Genomic DNA, 25,251 nt, shown 5'->3' with positions numbered 1-25,251 from the left:
CCCCCTCCCCCCAAAGAGACTGAGGTGGCTTCAGCTTACATGACATAAGATATGGAACTGTCCCCATTTCTCTGCCATCTGGGGTACTTTGTGGAAGCTGGCCTGAGAGCCTATGCCATTTACCCACTTGTTCTAGCTCAGGAGCTGCCGAATCTCCTTGTGCATGTGACAGAGAAAGTCTACATAGGATGCTCCCCCACTCAGGCTCTTGTCTTCCACCAGGAAATGCTTGAACAGCGTCTCCAGCTTGTCCTCCTGTTTCACCACGATCAGCTACGGCCAGAATGCAGGGTCATGAGGTAGGGCCAGAGGGAAGTAACGCGTCCTGAAACCCCACTACCCAGTCACTCACTCCCAACCCCCTTCCAGCGGAGGACTTGACAAGAGAAATCCGGGGTTACCTTCATGTATCGGGATCTCTGTGCCCTTAAGCTATCAATGAGGCCTCGCACCTTCTTGGACAGTGGATTATCCAGAACTGGCAGAACACTCTGAAACACAAAATTTATTTATCCCTGGGTAAGGTACTCTTGAGTCCAGTTAAGATGAGGCAGCAGAGATTTACGTATCATATCTGGGAATACGGCACCCTCCCTTCCCCCTAAGTGTTCCCTGAGTTACATTCTCTGATATTTCAAGGTACTACCAGGCTGGCTTTATTGGCTCCCACTCTTATCACAACATGCCCTTCCAAACCCACATTCTCCTTGACTCCCTGCCCTCACCAAGCCACTGGTGATATGACTGAAGGAGGAGACACTGAAGAGGCTCTGGACAACACCCTGCTGGACACTTGCTCCCACCCAGAGGAAAAGGTTGAGCCCATTCTCCAGCAAATATATATCCCCGTTGCTTAGACGCTCCTCAGATGCTCGAACTGCTGGTGGTTCAGTGGTATTCTCAATGGGAGACTTCGTCTAGACAGAAGGAGTGGGGCAAAGGATTACTAAGGACCATGAAACCAGTCTGTCCGCACCAAAAAAGAATTTTTTTCCCCAGAAAACAAAGTCCCTAGAGACCACTCCTTCTGGGGTCTCAGTAGCTGTCTCAATATGAAAATTGTATCAGATAAGGTATGTCCTTCCCCTTCTCCTCCTCTAAGGTGCCCCTTTGTCATGCAGTATCTCACACTACAACCCTCAATCGCACCAACGGTAGGAGCCGAGGGTAGAAGAAGACGTTGGTCTCAGCCACATCCATAGAGGTAACCAGCTGTCGGACATAGGCACGGTCATCAGTGGTGACTTCAGCTCCAGGCTGTAGGACATCGCTCTTCAACACACAGTTCAGGTAAACTGGGAGTAGCTTCATGCACTCAGGCAGGATCAACTAAGAAGTTTATCAAAATAAAGCCAATGATTATGAGAAATCTCTCCGAAATGCAAAATCCATCTCAACAGCCCCTCTTCCAACAGGCTTGCCCCACCTGTCCTGCAGAGGAAGGGCTGGCACAGTTCTTTCGGTAACAGGCCAGGATCTGGGCACACTGGGTGATGAGAGTGTCACGAACAGTCTTCACAGGACTGCTTAGGACCCCCCGGTACGCTGGATGGAAAAGAGAGATAGCAGAAGTCAGCTACCCCAATATGTGTGCCTTCCCACCACCACACCTACCCAGGAATGTTGAACTGTTGACCATCCTGGACCTTCCTCTCAACCCCAATCCCACCCTGCCCTGCCTCTCCCTCACCAAACTTGGCCATGTAGTTGATGAGTGTGTCAGTCTCACAGTTTCGATAAAGATCAGCCAGCTGGGTGCAGCAGTTCAGGGCCAGGTTGTGGATGCGAAGCCGACGCTGCCCCGCACAGCTGGTGTAGAGCAGGGCACACTAGGGGAAGGGAAAAGGGGGGCTCTGAGAAATTGCCCCTTTGCTCTATTGTTAAGAGTAAACTAGAGGAAAGACACAAGCCATCCCTTCCCTAGCCTCGTCTTCCAGCCGTCTCTACCCACCCGCCACTCTCTTCCCTGCAGCCTATTCATAACCAGTGAAGTGACACTTCCTCCCTGGGCCCTGCCTCCCGCCTGCCACCTGCAGAAGGGCTCCGCTCTCCTCATTAAGCCGATCATCATGCTTGAACTCCACGGTCACTGTCTTGTCCACATCCAGCCCAGCCAGCTCCACATCTGTTGTGTTGCTCATGAAGAAAGCTCCAAAGAAATCTACAGCACGGATACCTGAGGCCACACAGACAGGGTCAGGGCTAAAAGGATGACAGATGCCATGTGTCTCCCTCCCAGATTTAGCCCCCCACCTGCTTTTCTCCAACCAGGACTGACCCGTGCTTGTCCGGACCCGCATCACAGCATCAAAGCCAACGACCTTCTGCACATCCCGTCGCAGGTCACTCAGAAACCGTTCCTGGTCACTCTCCACCTGCAGCCCCGCAGGCCCAGAGTCACATCACAACACAGACGATCTCCCTGCACCCCCTCCATTCTACAGGCCTGCTTAGCAGTAATAATAGTGACAATGATAATGATGATGTTGACGATGATGACAGCTTGTAAGCACTGATCACGGGCAAGGTACCACACTAAGTGCTTTACATGTATCTTATTTAATTCTGATGGCAAATCCTCAGTAAAAAGTATTAAAATCTCGCTTTACAGAGTGACCGTAATTTCTCCTAGGTCATATCACTAGTAAGTGACACATTATCACCATACTGCCAGAATATCAACCCAAGACCGATTCCAGGTCCCATGTTCCTAACCACCACACTCTTGTGGCTCTCTTCTTTACACTAAATAGTCTTCTCCTTAAAGACTGTTCCTATCAGTGAGTCAACAGAAAGTCACTCCACACATAGGCAGGCATTCCCAGCTCTGCTGCCACCTGCCACCCAGAGTCCCGTGCCATACCTGAAAGCAAGCATATTTGTAGACAGAGCCACCAGTGAGCTGGGGCACCACGGAGAGCGTGGCCACGTCCACATACTGGTTAGGGAAGAGGAAGAGGTCTACACAGCAGCCTTGGGCCACACACTGCTTGGCCAGGGACTGATAGGCACCTGTCTGAGGCTGGAAGAGAGTCTGGGAGGAACAGAAGAAAATATTCCGATATCTCGGCTCCACCCTCTATGCAGTATGGGACAAATACTTGTAAGACTTCAGCCCGGCCTCCAGGGAGTTTGCGATGGTTGACCAAGGGCTTTGGGGATGAGATAGGATAGAGAGGTGTGGGAGCAATGAAGAAGGTTGGGAGTCACACATGTGACATGTGAAATGACGGGGTGTCTGGTCCCAGTTCCCCTCATAAAAGGCAAGAGTTTGGCATTGTGAGGAGTCACCACCTTCCTCTGTAACAGGTTCATCCTCCCCCCACTTTCCAACCCACACCTTCTCCTTGTCTGTGTTGATTAACTTCCTGTCATCCCTGTTCTTCAGTTTTCCTGGTGCCTCTGCAATGGGCAGGGATGTGTGGAACAGAAACAGCTTCCCTGCACATTCAGCAGCCTAGGAAAGAAGAGAAGACTACTTGTTCACTCTTTCCTTTACTCATCCATTATTCATTCATCCCTTCTGTCTTCATTTATTCAGAGCCAACTATGACAGACAGGCGGACTCGCTGGACAGTCAATAATCACTAAAGAAACTGGGGTTGTATCCCAGTGGGTAAAATGGTCTGAGAGAAGTGAAGCAGGGAAGACTTCTAGGGACTCCAGTCTTACCTTCAGAGCCTCCATCCCAGCCTGGATAACTGGGGCAAATACTGTCTCCGTCTCCCTTGTGTCTGCAAACATTTCTGGAATCTGATCCAATAAACTGAAGAGATAAGTGTTGGGAGACAATCAAAATTGCTGTCCAGATTCCTCACTTTTCAATTCCCTGAAGAGTCACTTGGTCCCCAGACTCTGAAAACTCCTAAGCCTCAGCTCCTGTCCATCTATTGAGCCTCTGTTCAACTCCCTAGCCTTCTGTGGTTGTACCCACTCCACCCCATCTTTGCCCCCATTCACAATTTAGTTCTTACCTGGTGATGACTGTCCGGGACTCATTGACATTGACCAGGAAGCCATCCAGCAGTGGCACAAACATGTCAGCCACATCAGATACAACCATCATCTGTGGCTGAGCCAGTGAGCTCTTCACGTTGTAGAAGTGGAGCACCTTATTATAGGTGACAAATCCAACACGGATTGCAGACTCTTCGGCCCCACCCTCCCTGTAAAGGTGACAGTGTTACCCAGTCTTGCCACCTTTTCCACCACCCCCAACTTCACGACATCAGGCTCCATCTTCTCAATCAACCCAGACACCCCATCATTACCCAAAGGAAGCACCTCAGCTCCATAACTCTCACCTAGGTAGAAAGTCTAACAGTGACTTGAGCTCCTCACAGAGGAGCCTAACAAGACCACTCCTGATGGCATTGTAGGAGACGTCAATCATGAAGATGAAGGCAGGAGGACTGGGGAACTTGTTATTCTGCAGAGGAAGGAAATGTTCGGAGAGGGGTACTGGTAAGGATATTAGTTGCCTGGAGAGAAGTCAGTATCAAAGGGGACAAGGAAGGGGTGAGGGGAGGGAAATGATAACAGCAGTTCTTAGCTGTCTCATTATCCTCCACCCACTGTTCCTCCCCATGCTACCTGCCCTCACCTTGCAGTAATCTACAGTGGCCAGGAATTCATAAGAACCCAGAGATAGCTCAGGACGTTCATAAGCATCCACACGTTTGCCGGTATGATCCAGGTGTTGAAAATACTGGGGGGGAACTGTGGGGAGTATGGCAGTGTGTTACTCAAAGGTTCACTCTCAATCTTAGTAAGTCTGGCCCTGGCTGAGTTCACTCCATTGCCTCCACTTCCCCATGTGTGCCCTACTTCCCCAACTCCTGAAAAATGGACCCTCACCTATCTAACGAGAAAGAGAGCAATGAAGATGTAGTCAAGACCCCCCCACCCCCCTAATCCCAGCCTCCTTGAACATACCATCATTGATACAGCTGCAAAAGCAGCACTGGAAGCGCCTCCCTCCCTCGATGAACTGCATGAAGGAACACATGTATGCTTTGCAGCGATTGCAGCGCAAAGGGCCAGATTCTCCATGGTCCACGACGTACGGAGAAGCCTAAGGAGCAAAGGGGGCGGGTCTCAGACATGGAGGGAAAGCTACAGTGGGTTCAGACATGTGGCAACAGATGAGAAGTAACAACCTGGAGGGAGAAGGGGCATGGCTCAGATATTCTGCCTTGGGGAGGGAGTACACTGGTGAAGGGGAAATGAGGACAAGTGATGAGGGTCCTGGTCACAGGAAAACGTCCCTAAAAGTCTAAATCCTGTAACTCCGTCTCCCTACCCCCCATCCCCAGAACTGCAGTTCTCCTTGAAAGAGAGGAGGGACTATGAAACTGGCCATACCATGCCAGGGGCTGGATGATATAGGAAGAGAAGGCCAAAGATTACCTAAGATTCTTGTTTCTGGCCCTGTCTCTAATCCCCTTCACTCTTGCCCTAGGGATCTTGACTCCTGCTTCCTTCCCCAACCAAGTATCTATGACACTTGTCTTCCCTCATCCTTGAGTTTCTGTGGCACCTACTGATACCCCAGGTAGATGTCACCCTACAGATAAGGGATCAGGACCCAAGTGTCCAACCATCCCCATTGGGACCCAGTAAGAGAGAAAGAGCAAACACAAAGCAAAACAGAGAGGACAGCAGGATGCAATGTGCGCCTTGAGCTTTCAGTTATAGAGAATCGCATCCTAAACTGGAAGAACTAGGCATGAACATGAGCTGCTGCCTAGCCCTCTCTCTTTTCACGATTTCAGGTATTGGGGTGACAGGGGAGGGAAGGACGACTGGCTTCTCATCTACTTTTTTTCTCATATGCTATTCTAATATCCCTAACCTATCCGGGATGATAGGACAGCATATAAGAAAAAATAGAATGTTTCTAACCATCTGAAGATAATCATGCTATGCGAAACTCCTCATGCCAGCTGTCTCCTCCCCTCTAGGTTGGCCCCTGCTCCCACCCAGCAATTCCTTGGACTTTTGCTTTCATCTCTACTGTCCCCTCCAGATGCGGGCCCTGGGATAGAAAACTACTGAAGATACTCTCCCCTCCTGCCCAAACAAAACTTCCATTGTGATGGCTGGAATCACATCCAGCAGAACCCTTATTCCCCTCCCTCCTTCCCTTCTGTTATACTCCAGCCCCTTCACTGACTCACCTCCTCTGGGGGCAGCCTTGCCAGAGGCTTGATGACGGCTGCCAGGGGCACCTGAGCCTGCTTAGCCATGTCAGATGTGCAAGGGATATTATAGGATGTGCATCGGATGTATCGGGGACTTGCATTCCCTAAAGGAGAAGGCAGAAGACCTGAGTCAGATGACAGAATCCCCTACAGACACCCGTCTTCCACTGCTGATCCACTCCATCACTCTCAAAAATGCTAGAGCTGGTGGTGGCTTTTTTTCCCCCAAAGACCAATGGAGGACTGGTCTCTGGTTAAAGACTGACTAAAGCCCCACCAACAAGTTGATAATCTTGGAGAAAAAGCCTCCACAGTAGAAGCTGATGTTCTTCTCACCTTGGTCTTTCACCAGAAAGTTGGTGGTGACTAAAGGTGGCACCTGCCCCCGTACTCCAGTAACAAATGGCTCTGAACCCCGGTTGTTCCTGTCATCCTCAATGACCTGAATCTGCAGGGAAGAAATGAAGTGAGTGAGATGACAGAAGAAAAGGAAGCGTCAGATCCCAGGAGAAAGAAAGACTGGAGCTGCAGCACAGAAACTAATAATTCGCCAAAGAGCATCTCATGCACCAGGCCTGCTCTCCTTCTGGAGATCATGTAGGATGGTACAATGCCAATCTTCCACTCTAGCGCCAGCAGCAAAATGCTGGGCAGGCAACACTGAGAATGGACTGCTTTATGAACTGCCCCCAACTCCCAATCAATAGTAATCACCCTCCACTCCAGGAAAGCTCCAGCTCTAATCATAAACTTTCAACACTCCCCTCCCCCATCAAGCCTTCCCCCTCTTCTCCTGAAGACATATTCTAAGAGGAGGAAAACAGACAACAGTAACCGTGTGAAAATGAATCTACCCGGAATGGCTCTACACTCAATGAAAGTACAAGGGACAGGGTGAGGAGAGGCTAAAACGACCAGAAATGATCAGGTAAGGTGAGGAAGCAGATGCTGCCTTACGGTCAGGTAAGCATCCATGTGTATGTGTGCAGGGAGAGGATAAGTACCCAATCCTCAGTCCCCCACATCTTGACATATCCAGCGAAGAAAAACAAAAGCACTTGTAAAGCTGTTAATCAAACCCTTGTGCAGGCTGGTGAATTCCAGTCAGTTACTTACTTCCAGATGGCTTTAGTAAAACCAGAGAAAGTAAAGGGAGAACAATACTCCACATCTCATAGCAGAAGGGGTTGAAGCTTAGAAATATAGTCAGACTCTCCAGATGAGAAAGTGGCCCACACTTTCCCAAACTAGCAGTCCCTTCTCCTGTAAGAAATGTCATTTCGGGATACCATGAACATGTACATTAGTAGCCACCTACCCAAATGTCTCTCCACAACCAGCTGTGGACGAATCAAACCCAAAGTGGGAGGGTCTACTGCTCCGCTTTGTCTTATTCCCTCACAAGTCACATGCAGGCTCCTGGAAGAGCCAGCAGGACTAAAACCAAAGCTTAACATGCCACCTGGCCCCCGCCCCTTAAAGCCGGATCTCCTACCGCCCCTACGTAAACCATTGCTAACAGCTTGCTACCTCGTCATTACTGGGTGACTGGAGGCATGCACAACCTTCTAGCTTGTAAAGGCAAGGGTCCAGAAGGGCAAAGGAAAGAGCATGGAGAAGGATGGACATGGTGGATGAGGTGAAGATGAGGTCACAGGCATGCATGGGTGGCACTAACACAGGGATGGCACGCACACACACCCCCACCCCCTGCACTTACTGGACTAGGAATGGCATCAGGATCTATTCTGTGCCTGGTTTTCTGCTGAGGAGGCAGCTCATTGAGTTGCTTTTAGTGTTTTAACATAAAGGCAGCAGGGGAATACAGGGAGGGAGACAAAAGAACAAGAAGCAGATGTTACTTCTCTTAACCCTAATGGGTTAGACAGGAACAGCTGGAGCCCAGCTCATACTGCTGAAATTAGGCCCCACTGGATCTGAAATTCCAAGTCTTTATGGCCCAACACAGAGGCTTTGATGGCTCAGACTATGATGTAGAAAGATAAGGAAAGGGAGCAAACAGGAAACAAGCAGGGATCATACAGACAGGGGCTGAACTGGAGAAGCCTTAAAGTAGAGGGATGTTCTCTCCAAAAGGCCAAATTTCCCATGCTATGGACTATCTTTATGCTGAAAAAACCCTCCCCTCACATCCAACGAGATGCTCCTTCTCACTGAAAGAAGGAAAGGACTGCTTAATCCTCCTGGGTTCTCCTTAGCCAACAGGCTCCCTCACCATGGTAGCTCCCCCAAAGGAAGAGGGAAGAGAACAGGATGGAATATGACAATGGCTAAGCATGGTGAGGTAACTGACATAGCAAATGTTGCAGACAGAACTATAAAGTAACCCCCACTTAGGAGTATAGCTCCGCCTCTATTCCGAGTATGATAAGGAGTATCGAAGGATTCCGCTGCTTCAGAGGGTGAGATTCACCCTCTTTCTGGGAAGAGGCAGCTTCCCCACAGGAATTTTAAACACACATTGCCCTTGCGAACTGTAGATCACTTCCCCATCCACACAGCAACCAAAAGTAATGGGGACTGCCTCCTAAAACACTGCCCAAGTGGGGGCAGAGAGAAACCAGCGAGGTTCCTTCTCTTAACACCTAACACCAGAGACTTCCCGCCTGCTTTACCCATTAGGAAGAATGCTGTCCTTCTAGGTCTGAGGCAGACAAGACCTGGACTAGCCAGTACTCCATAGAAGGGCAGAGGTTACCATGATATGTCCAATAATGACAGAACACAGCATTCAGCCCAGAGTTACTGTCACTGGCGATTTCTCTTGGTTCCCTTCCTTTCCTGCCCTGCTATGGAGTAAAACGGTTCCCCAAAGATTCCTCAAGGTCAGTTCAAAAAAATTACATTTTAGGTTTTATGCCTACAAGATGAATGAAAAGGGAAAATAATCAGAAAATACTAGGCAAACATCCCTTCTAGGTTGACCCATTCATCTGGCAGACTCAAACTCTTTCCCCAGAACCACTTAAGTATCTACTTACAGGGCTTGGGATGGCATCAGGATCCAGGCGCTTAGGAGGCAGTGGTTGGGGAGGCCCTGGCTGGCTGCCAAAGGTGGGTGCTCCAGGGTAAGGACTTCCATAGTTGGGCTGAGGGCCCCGGACTGGTCCAAAGGAACCTGAGAGACAAGAGCAAAAGGTTCATGAACCCAAAATCCTTTCCATCTCTTCTCTTAAGACCTTAGGGAAAAGACTAGACTTCTAAGGAAGTGTCTAGATTCCTATAAACATAGAATTATGAGGTAGAGTAATGCCTGGAGAAGCCATTTCAGAGAAGGACCACACTATTGAACTACTCATCTTATTAACGCCACATCCTAATAATAATTATACCCTGAAACTGTCCATCAAGTTTACCGTTTAGCAAGCAATCCTAAAAAACAAAAAAATCAAAAAACAACAAGTGAATAGCTAAAGCCTTTGGCTCCTAGCAGAACAAACCTAGGGAAAGACTCACCATTTTGTTGCAGCTGATAGCCTGGCTGGGAGGAGTGCATAGGTGGCGGTGGTCCTGGTGGCCCAGTCATCTGGGTGCCAGGAGGCAGGGCTTGAGGAGGAGGAGGTGAGGACACATGGTTGGGCTGGCTCACAGAGGGGCCCCCAAAACCCTGCCCAGGCAGGAGTGGACCAGTCACTGAAGGCATCCGAGGCCCTCCTGAAGCTGGAGGTGTGAAACTGGAAGCCTGTGGTGGGGCAAATCGCTGGGGAGGCTGAGCCCCAGGATGACCCTGGGCCAGGCTAAGGGGAGGAGCCTGGCCCTGAGGATAGGAGCCATACAGACCAGAGTTAGGGAAGCTTCCTGAGGCTGAGGCCAGCGATGTTGGTGGGCCTGAGAAGTAGAAGAGGTAGAGTCAGGATCCTAGTCATCCTCCCTCCTTGATCAGTAAATTACTTCCCCTTCCACCAAGAGGGGCAGCTGTAGCTATCCCATCCTCTGAGGCTCAAAAGCAAGGAAATAAAGCACTGGTATTCGCCCCAGAGCCCAATGGCTCTGAAAAGAAGGGGACAGTAACATTCCTGCGGTCACAACTACTCACCATAGCCCAGCCCTCCAGGGGGAGGGGCTGGGGCCGCAGCACCACTGATCTGCATTCCTGCCAGCTGAGCAGTCACCTGTGTACTTGTCGGAGGAGGGCCGTAGGGCTGAAGCACAGTTGGCTGGCTGACCACAGGGGCCAGTGGGGCTGACCCGAATGGCTGAGATCCAGGGTGCCTAAGAAGAGAAGGAAAGCAAAGGTGACTACTGGGCTGTGGCACCCTTGAAAGTTGGTAGGAGCTCCACATCATACAAGAAGCCATTTTGTTTTACAGAATCTTACTCCTATCCAGAAACCCTGGTGGCATAGTGGTTAAGAGTTCGGCTGCTAACCAAAAGGTCAACAGTTTAAATCCATCAGGCGCTCCCTGGAAACCCCATGGGGCAGTTCTACTCTGTCCTATAGAGTTCCTACAGGGTTGCTATGAATTGGAATCGACTGGAAGGCAACAGGTTTGGTTTTTTTAGTTTGGTTTACTCCTATCCTGGACTCTGTTATGGCTTCATACTTTTGTACATTTGTGGATAAATTAAATTCTTCATTATCTACACCATGATTATTCATGGCAAACTCTGTTTTCCACTAAGTTCATTCTACAAACGTATGCCGAGCACCCTCATATCAAATACTATTTACTCTGCTGGATAAATTATCACCTCCTCTGCCTCCATCCTGATGGTGCGGTAGGTAAGCGCTCAGCTGCTAACCAGAAGGCTGGTGGTTTGAACCCACCAGCCACTTCACAGGAGAAAGATGTGGCAGTCTACTTCGTAAAGGTTACAGCCTTGGAAATCCTATGGGGCAGTTCTACTCTGTCCTATATGGTTGCTATGAGTCTGAATTGACTGGACAGCAATGGGTTTTGCTTTTTTGGCCTCAGTCCTTTGTTGGCAAACCACATCAGTGAAGGAGTTGAAGGGAAGGTGCGCACAGCACGCACATTACAGGCACTTCATAGAAGTGGGACCAATCATACACAGTATTTATCACTTTATCCTAGGAAAGGTGTCACAAAAATCTGTGAGATCAGGGGAGCAGGTCAGCTGAGTTTGGCATTCTATACCAATGTGAATGATTGACTGCTGCTTCCATGGGCTTTTGACTGTGGATTCATGTAATATGAAATCCTTGACATCTTCAATATTCTCTACATTTATCATGATGTTGCTTATTGGTCCAGTTGTGAGGATTTCTGCTTTCTTTATGTTGAGCTGTAATCCATATTGAAGGCTGTAGTTGTTGATCTTCATCAGAAAGTGCTTCAAGTCCTCTTTACTTTCAGCAAGCAAGGTTGTATCATCTAACTCTACTAGAAAAGGACTAAAGAAACAGGACACAAACCAGGTAGCCTTCCAGCTGGAACTAATATCTAACAAAGCTTTGTTCTTGGATAGCTATGTTGGACACTCCTATAATATCAGATGCATATTCAAATATAAATACAAAATCATTGCGTATCATCTACATGCCATTGCACTAGTGTTTTATGGTGATATTACTGCAGATTGTTGAACAATCTACAACTTAGGGCATTATACATAACAAGTGCCTGAGATTTCAGGAATGAATCAGTCATAACAGTAGTTGTTAAGAATATTACAATGAAACTTCTGATTTATACTTCCTGCCATGTTGTCTTAACTATATAATTGGTACTTTATATTTTTCTCAGCCTCTATTATCCGTGCATTTTAACACTTTTCATTCATTCAACTAGTATTTTCTTAGTACAACTTTCTTCACACTATCCACTTATTAGATCATGAGCCTTATCTCCCCAAGCTCTTGGTAGGGCTCTGCATTTTTTGTCATTCATAGTATAAAAATACTGAAACCATATATTTGTCAATGATGTTGACCTTGCCAAATCCAATGGTCAGTTCTGATTTCAGGACACCAAACTCTCCTGGCTTAACTCCTACTTCACACTGCTCTTTTTCATTGTCTTTTGATGGCTCCTCCTCTTTCTTCCTTTTAAATGTTCGTAAGCTCTAAGGTTCAGTCCTCAATTCTAATCTTTACTCTCAATGCTCTCTCTCTAAGTGATTTCATCCAGCCCCCTGGCTTTAAATATTATCTCTACACTGAGGACTCCCAAATGTGTATCTCCAGTTCTGACGTCATCGTCTCTGAGCTGCAAATCTGTATATCCAGCTGCCTACTCAACATCACCACTTGGATAGCTAATAGCTGTTTTAAACTCATAATGTCCAAAATAAAACTCTTCATTTCACCTCCAAAATCTGCTCCTTCTCAAGTATTCCTCGTTCAGTAAATTGCACTACCATTTACTCAGCTGATTAAGCCAAGAGGCTAAGAGATAATTGATAATCCCTCTTTCTCTCTTAACTCACATCCAACTCTATTGACTCTATCTTCAAAATGTATCCCAAATCTGACTACTTCTCACATCTACTGCTACCATCCTGAACCAACCCAAGATCATCTCTTACCTGAACTACTACAATAGCCTTCTAATGAAACTAAGTAAATAAATAAAATCCGTTGCCATGGAGTCGATTTCAACTCACAGCAACCCTACAGGACAGAATAGAACTGCTCCACAGGGCTTCCGAGGAGCGGCTGCTGGGTTTGAGCTGCTGACCTTCTGGTTAGCAGCCGAGCTTTTAACCACTGCGCCACCTCTGTATTTCTACTCTTGAATCAGCAATGCGATCTCTTTTTAAATAAATGTTTTTAATTATGAGAGAATGGGGAAAGCATATGCAAAATAACTTTTTTAAATGTCTTCAGTATTCGCACTGGTGACAGTGATAGTACTGTACTGAGACTGTTGTGTGTAGTAAGGGGTAGAGTAAGTGAGAAATTGTGGTATATTCCAATATCCTAATCCCATCTTCCTCACTGTTCTTGAGAACCATGATTCTCAGTGTGGGAGAAGAGATACAGATGTAATAGGAAAGAGGTTAAGTAAAGGCTCTATAGTCTCGAATTTGAATTGGAAGCACCAATATAAACTAATGAGGTATTTTATCTCTAATATATGAACATATGAATTTCTTAGCTTTGTTCACTGAAAAAGCCTAGAAACAATGACAAATTCAGTAGGACTGAACATTATCTAGCAACCAAATTACAGTCTTGAAACACAAGACTTAAAAAAAAAAAAAGACTTATTGGAGAAAAGGCTAATTCCAGGTCTGGGGCTTAAAACGTATGAGTGTGGAAAATACATTTACATATAAAATAGTATCCAGAATATATGAAGAACTCCTACTAATCAATAAGAAAAAGATAACCCAGTTGAAAACATTGACAAAAACTGTAATAGACAATTAACGAAAGTAGAGATACAGACAGTGAAAGAAGGTACTAAAAAGCTGCACAATCTCCTCAGTAATCAGAAAATACAAATGAAGATCACCATACCTAAAGACTACCAGGGTCACGTGAAAGGACTCAAGGCTCAACAGGAAGAGGTTTCCATTGGTCAAAGAAGGGACACTTTGAATTTCAATAATGATACTAATTGCTACGGACTGAAACCCATGAACTAGTTTAAATCCATACATTTGTAATAATATTAAAAAGAAGAATTGGTCACCTTCAGCAGATGACAGGGGACCAATTCACTCCCTTGAAAACTGGCGAGGTAAAGAATCAAGCATTCATCCTACATTTCCTATATGAATTGCTCAACTGGTAGGTAGCCAAATGACAGGGAAAACTGTCTCTTTATAATAGTATTCAAACTAACAGATGAAAAAGAAACAAAATATCGCTGCTTTGTAAACTCAACAAATTAATATATATAGGCATCAATGACTGCTAACATCACAGAGAGAGACAGATATTTACATGCCTCCCACTGTCTGGACCCACACTACCCATAGTCTTGTCACAGGGATCGAACCTAAGTCTCTGTATCCAGCTGCCAATTTGTAGGAAATACAGAGGGAAGAGGAACATGTTGAACTGTAACGTGAATATGGAACCAGGAAAATCCAGACTGTAAGAAACTTGGGTGTTTCAACAGATAAAGAGTAAACAAAAGGGATAGAGGGGGACCATCTATAGACCTGAAAGACACACCAAGTTTTTTTTAAAGTGGGTAAAACTAATCTATAGCATCTAGGGATGTACATTCACGTGTAAATGATTTTTTAAACACAGAAAGTGGCTCCTAGAAAGCATGGACAATGGTTATTTTGTGGGGAAGGGAGAGGGTTGTGACCGAGTTGGGACACAGGGAACAGGTTTTGGGGTAGGTGACAATTCTATTTCTCCCTGTTTTTCTATTTCTTCATCTAGGTTGTAGTTACAAGGGGGTTCACTTTATAATAATTCACTAAGCCATACGTTTTTTGTATTTCTCTTTTATTTTTTGTATATTTTATACTACAATGAAAAGATTGATCAATCAATTAAATAAATGAATGAATGAACAAATGGCACTATGTTACTTCCCAATTTAAAACCCTCCAATGGCTTCTCATTGCTACTAAAATCAAATTTAAACTTCTTTTTATGGCTTTCAAAGTACTACATGATATGGTCCCTGGTTGTTTTTCTACCACTTCTCTTTCACTCTCCACTCTGCTCTAGCCACACTGGCCGCCTTGCTTTTCTTCATACCCAAGAAATTAATTGCTGCCTCAGGGCCTTTGCACCTGCTGTTCCTTCTACCTAAGACACTCTTCCTCAGATCTTTGCATGGCTTGCTTCATCACTTCTCTGAGGCCTTCCTTGACCAGCATATGTAAAACAGCTCTCTACCTCATCACCAGTCATCCCCTAGATCCCCACCCTGTCTTATTTTATGTATATTTTTCTACTTACTATCTTTTGTGTACTCCTCTAGAATGTAAGCTTCATGAAGACAGAGACTTGGTCTCTGATTTACTGCTTTATCCTCAACTTTTAGAACAATGTCCAGCACATAATTGAGCAAAGTAAGTATTTTTGAGCAAATGAATGAATTCCCTGTACTGCTTGTCACAGTTCCCAATACACAAGGGTAGAGAGAGCTTCCCAAGCTCCTCCTCCAGGCTTACATTCACTGCTTATAATGTATATTCTGGACACGCAATAAAAGTGTTAGAAAGTGATCTTCCATTACCACACTCCCCCCCCCACCCACAGTTATTATTTATTCTTTGTTTAAAAAAAAAAAACAAAAAACCACAACACTCCACTAGAGATGACCTCCCTCCTTTAATGGACTTCCATGCTAAGACAGGTTAGTTGACCCATGCACCACCTACGTTTTCATCATTTATGTGGTTTTCCTTTAGATAGCTTTCCTTTCTTAATAGGCCTTGCCCAAACTTAATCACTCACTCCAACTAAGTACCTGATCTAGAGAAAGAGAGAAAGCCAGAAAAGACACAAATAATCCTAAGGTTCCCTCTTCCTGCTTCACCTTTAACGTAGTCTTAGTAGGAGCCACGACAACTATTGAAGATGTATGTCTAGTCAAGGGAAAAACCTCAAGTTCAGAGAAAGGAAGAACATACAAAAGAACCCAGGCACTAAGCTGGGTCAATAAACCAGAGGGCTGGGCATCAGCAGCACCTGCAACCTGCAACCTGGGGAAAAAAAAGAGAAACAGAAAATATAAAGAGAGGAAGGACAAGAAAAAGGGATCCATGGGCAATGCAGTGGAAAAGAAGACAAGGAAACAGACCCTCACACACTCCTAATCCTGTAGCTTCATCGGACTGATTTTACGTGACCCAAGTACATACCTCTGCATCTGAACAGTGGAGCTTGGCCCATTCTGCACATCTCCCTGGCCAAACTGACCGTATGCAGCCTGGCCACCGGGGGCCTGTGCTGTTGAGGCTGGAGGTGCCCCTGAGGAAGGTGGGGCTCTCGACACACCTGAGGGTAAAGGACAAAAACTAAGTGACTGGAAAATAATTTTCTCCTCCACCTTAGCCAGGATTGCAGAGAGTCACGGCCCCTCAATCAATTCCCAGATGAGCCAGTTTATAGACTCACAATCCCTTGAATGAAGGGGAGGCCAGGTCCCCTTGAGAAGGACCCTGCTATACTTCCAAAAATTTATACTGCTAATCTTTCTCCCTGTCTTCCCCAAAGTGACCTGTGGTCTTTTACCAGGGAGACTATGCACTGGGGGAAAAAAATAATCAGACTTTTTGGAGAGTACTAGGCACTAGCTCTAAACTGACACTAATCCCCCCCAAAAAATCCCAAGAGACCCAAAATGTCACTGTGGTCCACCAGCCAGAGTAGGGGCTTATGGAGCTCAGGTTATCAATGGAGTTTTAGCTCAAGTCCATCTCACAGTGGGTACCATGGGTCCCCAAACCCATCCTGTGGTTATTTCCCCAGTTCTGGAACGTAAAATTGGAATAAATATACTCAGCAACTGACAGACCTTCACTGGCCCAATACCACAGCTTCATAGTAAAATGATACCATCAACATACAACTCTAGCTACAGTAGTATTCTCAACAGGGATGCCCAGTCAGAGAGCCTCCACTCTCCGAGACAGGTATACTAGGAGTTGAAGCTGGAGCCAGAGCCCCAAGAATGTAGGGCCTTCCTGTGATCACTCTGCCACTCGATCCAAGACAGCCTAATTTTCCTAAGCTTGACAAAAAGTCAATTCTTTTAAGGAAAGGACTCTGCTCCAGAACTCAGAGACTTAAAGCACAAATAAGAAAGGTGCACAGAAGATGATTAAGTAATATACTGAACTAGGTTGCAAAGGAGGCATCTCCTGGGTAGACTATTCTGTCACCTTCTTCTTTATACATTCTTTCTCTAATCATACCCTCTTCATCCACCTCCAAGTGAGGAGGCCAACAGCACATGGCTCAGGAAAGTGTTTCCCATAGGCTGAAGTCAGGACAGTTGGCCTACCCTCCCATTAGTGCTGCCACCTGTCTTCTCACAAAAGCTTTACTCCATTCTTTGCACAAAAGCTGTGCTCATCCTTTCCACTCCTCAGAGTTCCCATCAAGCTACTTCTACTACCCCAACCATCCGCTGCATACTACCCCTGACTGTCCTTCCCAGGTGAAACACCAGAAGAAAACTAGCTACTTGGCACCATCATTTTTTTTCTTTTTCTTTTTTTTATTTACTGTACTTTAAGTGAAAGTTTACAAATCAAGTCAGTCTCTCATACAAAAACTTATATACACCTTGCTATGTACTCCTCGGAAACCCTGGTGGTATAGTGGTTAAGGGCTATGGCTGCTAACCAAGAGGTCAGCAGTTCAAATCCGCCCGGCACTCCTTGGAAACTATGGGGCAGTTCTACTCTGTCCTGTAGGGTCGCTATGAGTCGGAATCGACTCGACAGCAGTGGGTTTTTTTTTTTTTTTTTTTTTATGTACTCCTAGCTGCTCTCCTGCTAATGAGACAGCATGGCACCATCACTTTTGCTGTGTTTTCTTGTCAATAACAAAGCTGCCTCTTGAGGCAATGCCAAACTCCATCACGATAAGCCAGGACTTGGGAGAGCAGAGGTGGACTCTGACCAGCCAAAGTCCCAACCCACGGTAAAGATTTTTTACAGAAATGAGACCTAATCTCACCACCTCATGAATAACTTTTTCAAAGTTATAATTAAAATAGTAATACCTTATTCATTTCCTAGATCTTACTATGCCTCCTTGGTATCTTGTTTTTCCCATATTCCTTTACAGAATTTACTCTCTTAAAAGTAAAAATATAAAAAGTTTGCGGGCACACAATAAGTCCTCAATTAGCCTAACTAAAGATCCTGCTTCTTCCAAGAAGCCCCTTTAGATAGTTTGTAAAGTACTAGCCGCCCTTCCTTGAAGAAGTAAAATAAAAGCCAAACACTGATCCTAAGGGCAGCACCAGGTTAGTCTTCTTCTATTGTCCTGAAATTACAGGGCACCTAAGAACCAAAGGAAACACAAGCAAAGGAAAAGGAATGCTATCAGCAGAAAGATATGAGAGGCATCAAAAATCAGGAACATGTACACCACACTTTTCCTCCATGAACACCACACTTTTCCTCCATGAACTAGCTCCAAGAGTCATTTATAGAACCTTCTGTCCACTGAAAGGCATTCTCAATACACAAGGAACAAGTGATTTCAGGAAGACTTTAGAACAATATGAAATAGTCCTGGCCACAGTCTCTGGAGGAGCTGGGACCACAACCCTTTCATCCAGTTCTGACCAGAATGAGGCTGCACCTCGGGGTGATACCCACCAGAAGTGAGCTGCCACTAAACCAGGAAGATATGCTTCCACTAGATGCTTAAGTTTGAACCAGAAACAGTCATCCTATGATAAAAACAGGGAAGGGCAGACTGCCCACAGGGATCTCAGTGACAGAGAACCAGATTCATGATTCCCTTCCACAGCTCAAAAGAAACTTAGAAATACATACATACCTGGGGGAGGTGTTTGCTGATAGCCTGGTACTGGGCCATTATAGGAGGTTCCATAGGGGACTGGGGGGACCGTGGACCCTGGTTGCCCACCATAGCTGGACTGATGATATCCTGGGTAGACAGACTGGGGCTGCCCATATGGCGGCAAAGGAGGAGCTGACTGGTTGACATTCATTATGAGAGCATCCCCGACTCAGTATCACCTATAAAATAAGAGAGAAGAAGGGAATTAGTCCAAACCAACTTTCTAAAAAGAAAGCAACCATTTGGGGTAGGAAGTAGAGACAAAAAGAACTGACTTTATCAGGAATCGTTCCCACAGTACAGGATCTTAGTAATTTTCTGCCCCAGCCAGTACCCATATTACCACCTGGGAGCAAGGATTTTGTTACTCTGAACCCCATGCTTTGTCACTACCAAGAGGGTATAAATTTCAACTTCAGATAAGGCCACTGGAATGGAGCAGCAGCCTCCATTCCCCAGTGGTATGATTTCTAGTGTGTAGTCACACGAAGAGTCCTGGGGCTGATGAACTACTGTGATATTACAGGTAAATGAAACAATGCTCCTACTTTCCATTCATTCACTTTAGCATCCATTCATTCCACAAACAGTGAGTACCCTAGAGAGTGCCAGTCTTTTTAAACACCAGGCTACAAGTCTAAAACAGACCAGTGTAATTCCCTTCCCTTGGAAAGACAAATTTTACACTAACTGATTAGAGAAATGACATTCTTTGGTTAAACTGTAATAATCCAAATGCTACTCCTACTCCATTCCTAGTTTTCTCATCAAAAGAGTATATGCACATTACAACTGAAACATCAAATTCCCTAAATGTAAAGGACTTCTGAAAACTCAAGCAAGGTACCAGATTAGAGCTGAGTGCAGGCCAGGAACAAAAACTTCTTCACAATAACCTATAGAATCAGTGACAAAGTTATAGTTCATCAAAAAAATCATTCATCTTATCCTTCAGAGTTGTTGTTAGCTGCCATCCAGTCACCTGGACTCATGGCAACGTGCACAATGGATGAAACGCCACCTGAGGCAGTGCCAACTCTCTGCTTCTGCTCTCCTTATATGCTTGTCATATATCTTGGCCACCTCCAAAATTATTAGTCTTGCCTAGAGACAGAGGAATGAATGAGAGAGCCTTACTAGGATCCTTCAAAGAAGAGGACTGTCTGATGACATCTACTTTAAAGAGTCTCACCACTTCCAACTATCCCATAGACGGAAGGGGCCCAGGATGCAGCAGAACTCACAGCTGCTGCAGTGGAACAATGGACCTCTCCCCTTTGCTAGGAAGGGCCATCTCGACCATAGAAAAGCTAAGCTGCTCCTCGACAGGGCCTCCTTAGCCATCTCAGGATCTGTTCTTCCAAATTCTGAACCTTGCACAGGTCACTGACACTGATCTTGACAGATGCTCCCCTCCCCTAAAGTTAGTGGAGGGGGACAATAAAAAGCCCAGGAAATAAAAAGTCGAGGCTGGAGTAGGACACAGGCTTTCGACAAAGCAACATCTACCCCCTCTTCTTAAACACACCAAGCATTTAGAGTCAAGCTCAAGTCTCAACTCCATCCTGAAAGCAGTCGAGGATGACAACCTAAGGGGGCGGGGCAGGCTTCCTAGAACTCTGGAAGTAGTCGAACTGTGGAGGTGGTGGCTAGCAGTGCTGGAGATCAAGACCGAGGGGCCAAGCCAGCTTCTCGGGCCACGATGAGAGACATCGCTGGTCCATTAAGCCTGGGGACCGAACGTCCTGCGCCCTTCAACAAGCTGGGGACAGGAAACGCGAGCCGGAATCTGGGCCGGGAGGCGAAGGGAGGGTCCAGAGCTGATCCTGGATTGTGGATGCGTGAGGTGAGGGTCTCTTCCTGGGTTCTGCCCCCGGACTCCTCCCTTCTTTCTCAGACGGGGCCCCGATCTGGCCAGTGATACCTCGGCCTCTATGCTGCTTTCCTACCCACCAACCACCCGATGCCACTCCTCACCCGGCTCCAGATCCAGGTCCGACTACGTTCCTAACGTCAAGGCTCCCAGGCTCCACTTCCGGTTCCGAGGGGGCTGTCGCGTCGTCCCCGGAAGTGCCGCCCCCACGCTGGAGAGCTTGGCCGCTCCGTCTGCCACGTCTGCACTAGGTGCGCGCTCGGGAACCCGGATGCTGCGCATGCTCCTCTCCTCATTTCCAGCATGGCCGCCGCCTAGAGAATCTGAGGATTTTTATTCATTTCTGCTTATTTATTTTTTTCGGGTATCTTTGTCACTTTCTGGCCTCACCGGCTGAAATCCGATTGAGAAGGATGGGTCGGACTATCCTTGGGGACGCCCCCTCTATCCTCCTGTGACGTATTGGTGACCTCTGATCTTGTGTTCCTGCTGAATCCCGACTTCCTTCTGACCCCTGGCCCCTGGCCCCATGTTCCCGTCTTCGAGGTTGTTTTCACCCGTGACCTTTGTTGGTCGTAGCATTTGCTGAATGTATGGTGGCAAAGAGCACTAACGCTGCTTTCAGGCCGCGTGTGTTCGAATTGTGGCTTTGCAGTTCGCTAGCTTTGGCAACTTAATCTCTCTGGCCCTCAGTTTCCTTCATCTGAAAAGTGGCGCTAATAACAACAGTGCCCATCTAATAGCTTGTTGATTCAGTTAGGCAAGTTACTGACAGTAAGAGTTTAGTAAAGGTCTGAGTCTGTTGCAAGAGCCACAGTTCTCGATTAATTATTACCTAGTGTAATGAATAACAATAATTGTCGCTAATATTTGCACACTTTTTTTCATATACATGACATCATTTATAACTTACAGCTGTTTATTTTTTTAATAATTACTTTTTGAGCACTGTTGTGTGCCGAGCCACGTTCTTGGTGTTGTAGAAAGAGTATTGAACAAAACAAAATCTTTGCTCTCATGTTGTTGACAGTAGATACTAGTTATTCTCAGGCACAGAGTGGTTCATTAACTGAAAAAAAAAATTCATTGCATATATAGTCTCTGCTGGCAACTATTTGGCATTGAACATGCTTTAGTAAACAAGTAGATTGTCCTGTAGAGTTTATAGTCAAGATCACTGGTTCTGAAAATGTGATCCTGGGACCAACAGCATCAGTTACACCTGGGAACTTCTTAGAAATGCAAATTTCAGATCCACCCTAGACACTGAATCAGAAACTCTGGAGGTGGGCCTAAGCAATGTGTGGTTTAACCAGTCCTCTAAATCAGTTCCAGAGCCGTGGTGTGCAGCAGTTAAAGCAGTCAGCTGCTAACAGAAAAGTGGGTTGTTCGAACCCACCGGCCACTCTGTGGGAGAAAGATGTGGCAGTCTGCTTCCATAAAGATTTTAACCGTGTCACTAACTATGTAGTAAACAAGTGTCAACTCCAGTGAAGGGAAGGACAGCACATAATACAGGGGAAGTCAACACATTGGGACCAAAGCAAAAGCATAGGAGTTTCCTAGACACATCCAAACACTTTGAGGGAACAAGTAGCTGGGACAGGGGCATAAAGACCGTAGTCTGAGGAGACATCCAGGTCAACTGGCATGAGATTATAAAGAAGATGTTCTACATCCCACTTTGGTGAGTAGAGTCTGGGGTCTTAAAAGCTTGCAAGCGGCCATTTAAGATACATCCATTGGTCCTATCCCACCCAGAGCAAAGGAGAATGAAGAAAACCAAAGACACAAGGAAAATACTAACCCAAAGGACTAAGGACCACATGAACCAGAGACTCCACCAGCCTGTGACCAGATGAACTAGATGGTGTCCAGCTACCACCAATGACTGCCCTGACAGGGAACACAACAGAGAGTACTGGACAGAGCAGGAGAAAAATGTAGAACAGAATTCAAGTTCATGTAAAAAGACCAGGCTTAATGATCTGACAGAGACTGGAGGAACCCTGGAACTATGGCTCCAGGACACTGTTAACCCAGAACTGAAACCATTCCCGAAGCCACTTTCCAGACAAAGATTAGACAGGCCTATAAAACAATAAAACAAAAAATTAATACACGCGAGGAACGTGCTTCTTAGTTCAATCAAATATTCAAGACCAAATGGGCAGCTCCTGTCCAAAAGCAGGATGAGAAGGCAGGAAGGGACAGAAACTGGATAAATGGACACAGGAAAACTGGGGTAGAAAGGAGGAACTTGCTGTCACGTTGTGGGGATTGCAACCAATGTCACAAAACAGTATGTGTATAAATTTTTGAATGAGAAATTCACTTGAACTGTAAACTTTCACCTATAGCACCTATGGGGCAGTTCTGTCCTATAGGGTCGCTATGAGTTGGAATCAACTCGATGGCAGTGAGGTTTGGTTTGATTTGGTCTGGGTGATTCCATTGCACACTGAAAATTGAGAACTACTGGTCTAGATTTGTGTTGTTTTTAGGTGTTGTTGAGTTGGTTCTGACTCATAGTGACTCTAAGTACAACAGAATGAAACTGGTCCAAATTAATACTTGTCAAATGCAACTAGTATTCGTTGAGCACTTGCTGTAGGCTGAGCCCTCTGCTAAGCGTTTTCACCGATTTGTTTCATTTAACTTTCGTATCAACATAGGAAAGTAGGTGTCCTCTGTCTTGCTCAAGGTTGCATCCTTAGTAAGTGGTAGAGCTCAGATTCATAGCTTCTTGAAGCTAATGTGTTGCATTTTGTTGTTTTCTGTATCTTCCGCTCAGTTGTTCTCAACCTTGGCTACATATTAGAATCGTCTGTAGCGCTTTTAAAAATACTGATACCAGGTAGCAGACCAACAAAATCAGAAATTCTGGGGCTGAGGCCTGGGAATCATTATATATACATATTAATAAATTATTTTATTATACAGTCACCTAATATTATATGCTGTTTTATTTTAAGGACTCAGTAGTTTTAAAAACTCTTCAGGTGATGGAGCACAGTTCTACTCGGATACACGTGGGGTCACCATGAGTCAGAAGTGACTCAACAGCAACTGTTTTTTTTGAAGTAGTGGCAGTGCCTCCTTTCTGTGATGCTACAAAGCAAAGCAGGGTACACGATCACTGACCTCCCTGTCTGGGTAGTTGAATGGTACCTGTGTCTTTGCTTTAAGGGTTTATTTTCCTCTCTCCCCCTTGGTACATAGAGTGACCAGCCATCTTGGTTTGCCTGTTGTTGTTGTTGTTAGGTGCCCTTGAGTTAGTTCTGACTCATAGCAACTCTGTATAAAACAGCATGAAACACTGCCTGGTCCTGTGCCATCCTTACAATCATTGTTATGCTTGAGCCCATTGTTGCAGCCACCGTGTCAATCCATCTCATTGAGGGTCTTCCTGTTTTTTGCTGACCCTCTACTTTACCAAGCATGATGTCCTTCTCCAGGGACTGGTCCCTCCTGGTAACATGTCCAAAGTATGTGAGATGAAGTCTTGCCATCCTTGCTTCTAAGGAGCATTCTTGGTTTGCCTGGGACTGAGATAATTCCTGGGATGTGTAATTTTCGCTTTTAAAACCAGAAAGGTCCTTGGCAAACTAGGATGAATTGGTCATCCTACTAATAACTGAGGCTTTATGTGCCTATATGAAAATTAAGTAATTGTTTTTTCACTTTTTTATTGTCGTTCAACTTATGAGAGAACATATTGTGATGCAGATTTTTTGTTTACGACATAATTTTGAATAGATTATATTTTAAAATAAAAAAAAAAAACATTGCCATCGAGTCAAATTCTGACTCATAGCTACCCTATAGGACAGAGTAGAACTGCCCCATAGGGTTTCCAAGGCTGTAAATTCTTATGAAAGCAGGCTCCCACATCTTTCTCTCTCAGAGCAGCTGGTGGGTTCGAACCACTGACCCTTCAGTTAGCAGCCAAGCACTTAACCATTGTGCCACCAGGGCTCCCCAGATAATAGTTTAAAATGGTTCAAAATCCACAGTTTAGAAAGTTATATGTAGTGAAGTCTCTCCATCTGCAACAAACAAATGCCTGTTTCACCATGCCTTTGCTAACAGTGTTAGCAAACGTTTGGATTTTTGTCGTTTTGATAGAAACGTGAAAAATGGTATCTCAGATTTGTATTTCTTATGACGAAGGCTGAACGTCTTAATTTTTTAAGACACCTGTATGTTTTTAGTGTATTTTAAAAACATTTTTATGGTTGTCTTCTTGTAAGAGTTTTTTGTATAGATTGGAAATTAGGTATTTGTCTCTGATATTGAATTACAGATACTTTCCCTAGTGTGTAATTTATCTTATGAATTTGCTTTATGATGGGTTTTGCCATGCAAGTATATTTGATTTTTATGAAGATGAATTTATTATTTATTTATTTGGGGACTAAAAACCAAAACAACTCAGGTGACTCTAATGTGAATTCAGGGATAATTAAAAGCCACTGGTATAATATGATTGGCATGTAGTTCACAGCAATAAATGTTTGAATAATGAATGAATGGATATTTATATTCTCTTTTTACTGATGAGGTCAAGTGACTGCCTGAGGTCACCTAGCTAATACATGGTGGAACAAGAACTCAAGTCCAGGTCTTCAACTCAAAGTCCCAAGTGCTTCCCATGACCATATCACACACGAAGGCAAACAGCATTTAGGGCACTAGGAGAGCAGCTATTCTAAGGAACCTGATAG

General features: G+C 45.4%; 1 protein-coding gene across 3 annotated transcripts; it reads right to left on the bottom strand.

The window, feature by feature from the left end:
• Positions 1-16: 16 nt before the first annotated feature.
• SEC24C (SEC24 homolog C, COPII coat complex component) lies at positions 17-20,755 on the bottom strand. 3 transcript variants are annotated; one of them, XM_003408902.4, is made up of 23 exons: positions 20,629-20,755; positions 18,628-18,830; positions 15,969-16,104; positions 10,261-10,436; positions 9,681-10,052; positions 9,206-9,342; positions 6,540-6,651; positions 6,180-6,307; positions 4,936-5,074; positions 4,604-4,719; positions 4,305-4,429; positions 3,975-4,166; positions 3,673-3,766; positions 3,341-3,457; positions 2,864-3,034; positions 2,279-2,375; positions 2,031-2,176; positions 1,691-1,829; positions 1,427-1,545; positions 1,150-1,329; positions 726-917; positions 402-491; positions 17-273 (listed from the first exon to the last, which is right to left on the bottom strand). In XM_003408902.4, exons 2-23 carry the CDS (start codon positions 18,800-18,802, stop codon positions 133-135), a joined length of 3,294 nt encoding a protein of 1,097 aa, XP_003408950.1. In that variant the 5' UTR covers positions 18,803-18,830; positions 20,629-20,755; the 3' UTR covers positions 17-132. The 3 variants fall into 3 exon arrangements, with proteins under 3 accessions (XP_003408950.1, XP_064125793.1, XP_064125794.1); XM_064269723.1 differs by lacking the exon at positions 726-917; XM_064269724.1 differs by lacking the exons at positions 15,969-16,104; positions 20,629-20,755 and having other exon boundaries at positions 18,628-18,741.
• Positions 20,756-25,251: the final 4,496 nt, after the last annotated feature.

Source organism: Loxodonta africana, chromosome 16, assembly GCF_030014295.1.
Source record: "Loxodonta africana isolate mLoxAfr1 chromosome 16, mLoxAfr1.hap2, whole genome shotgun sequence".
In the NCBI taxonomy this organism is placed as follows: domain Eukaryota; kingdom Metazoa; phylum Chordata; class Mammalia; order Proboscidea; family Elephantidae; genus Loxodonta; species Loxodonta africana.
Note: the sequence above shows the minus strand (reverse complement) of the source record. Positions and strands in the feature narration are given on the sequence as shown.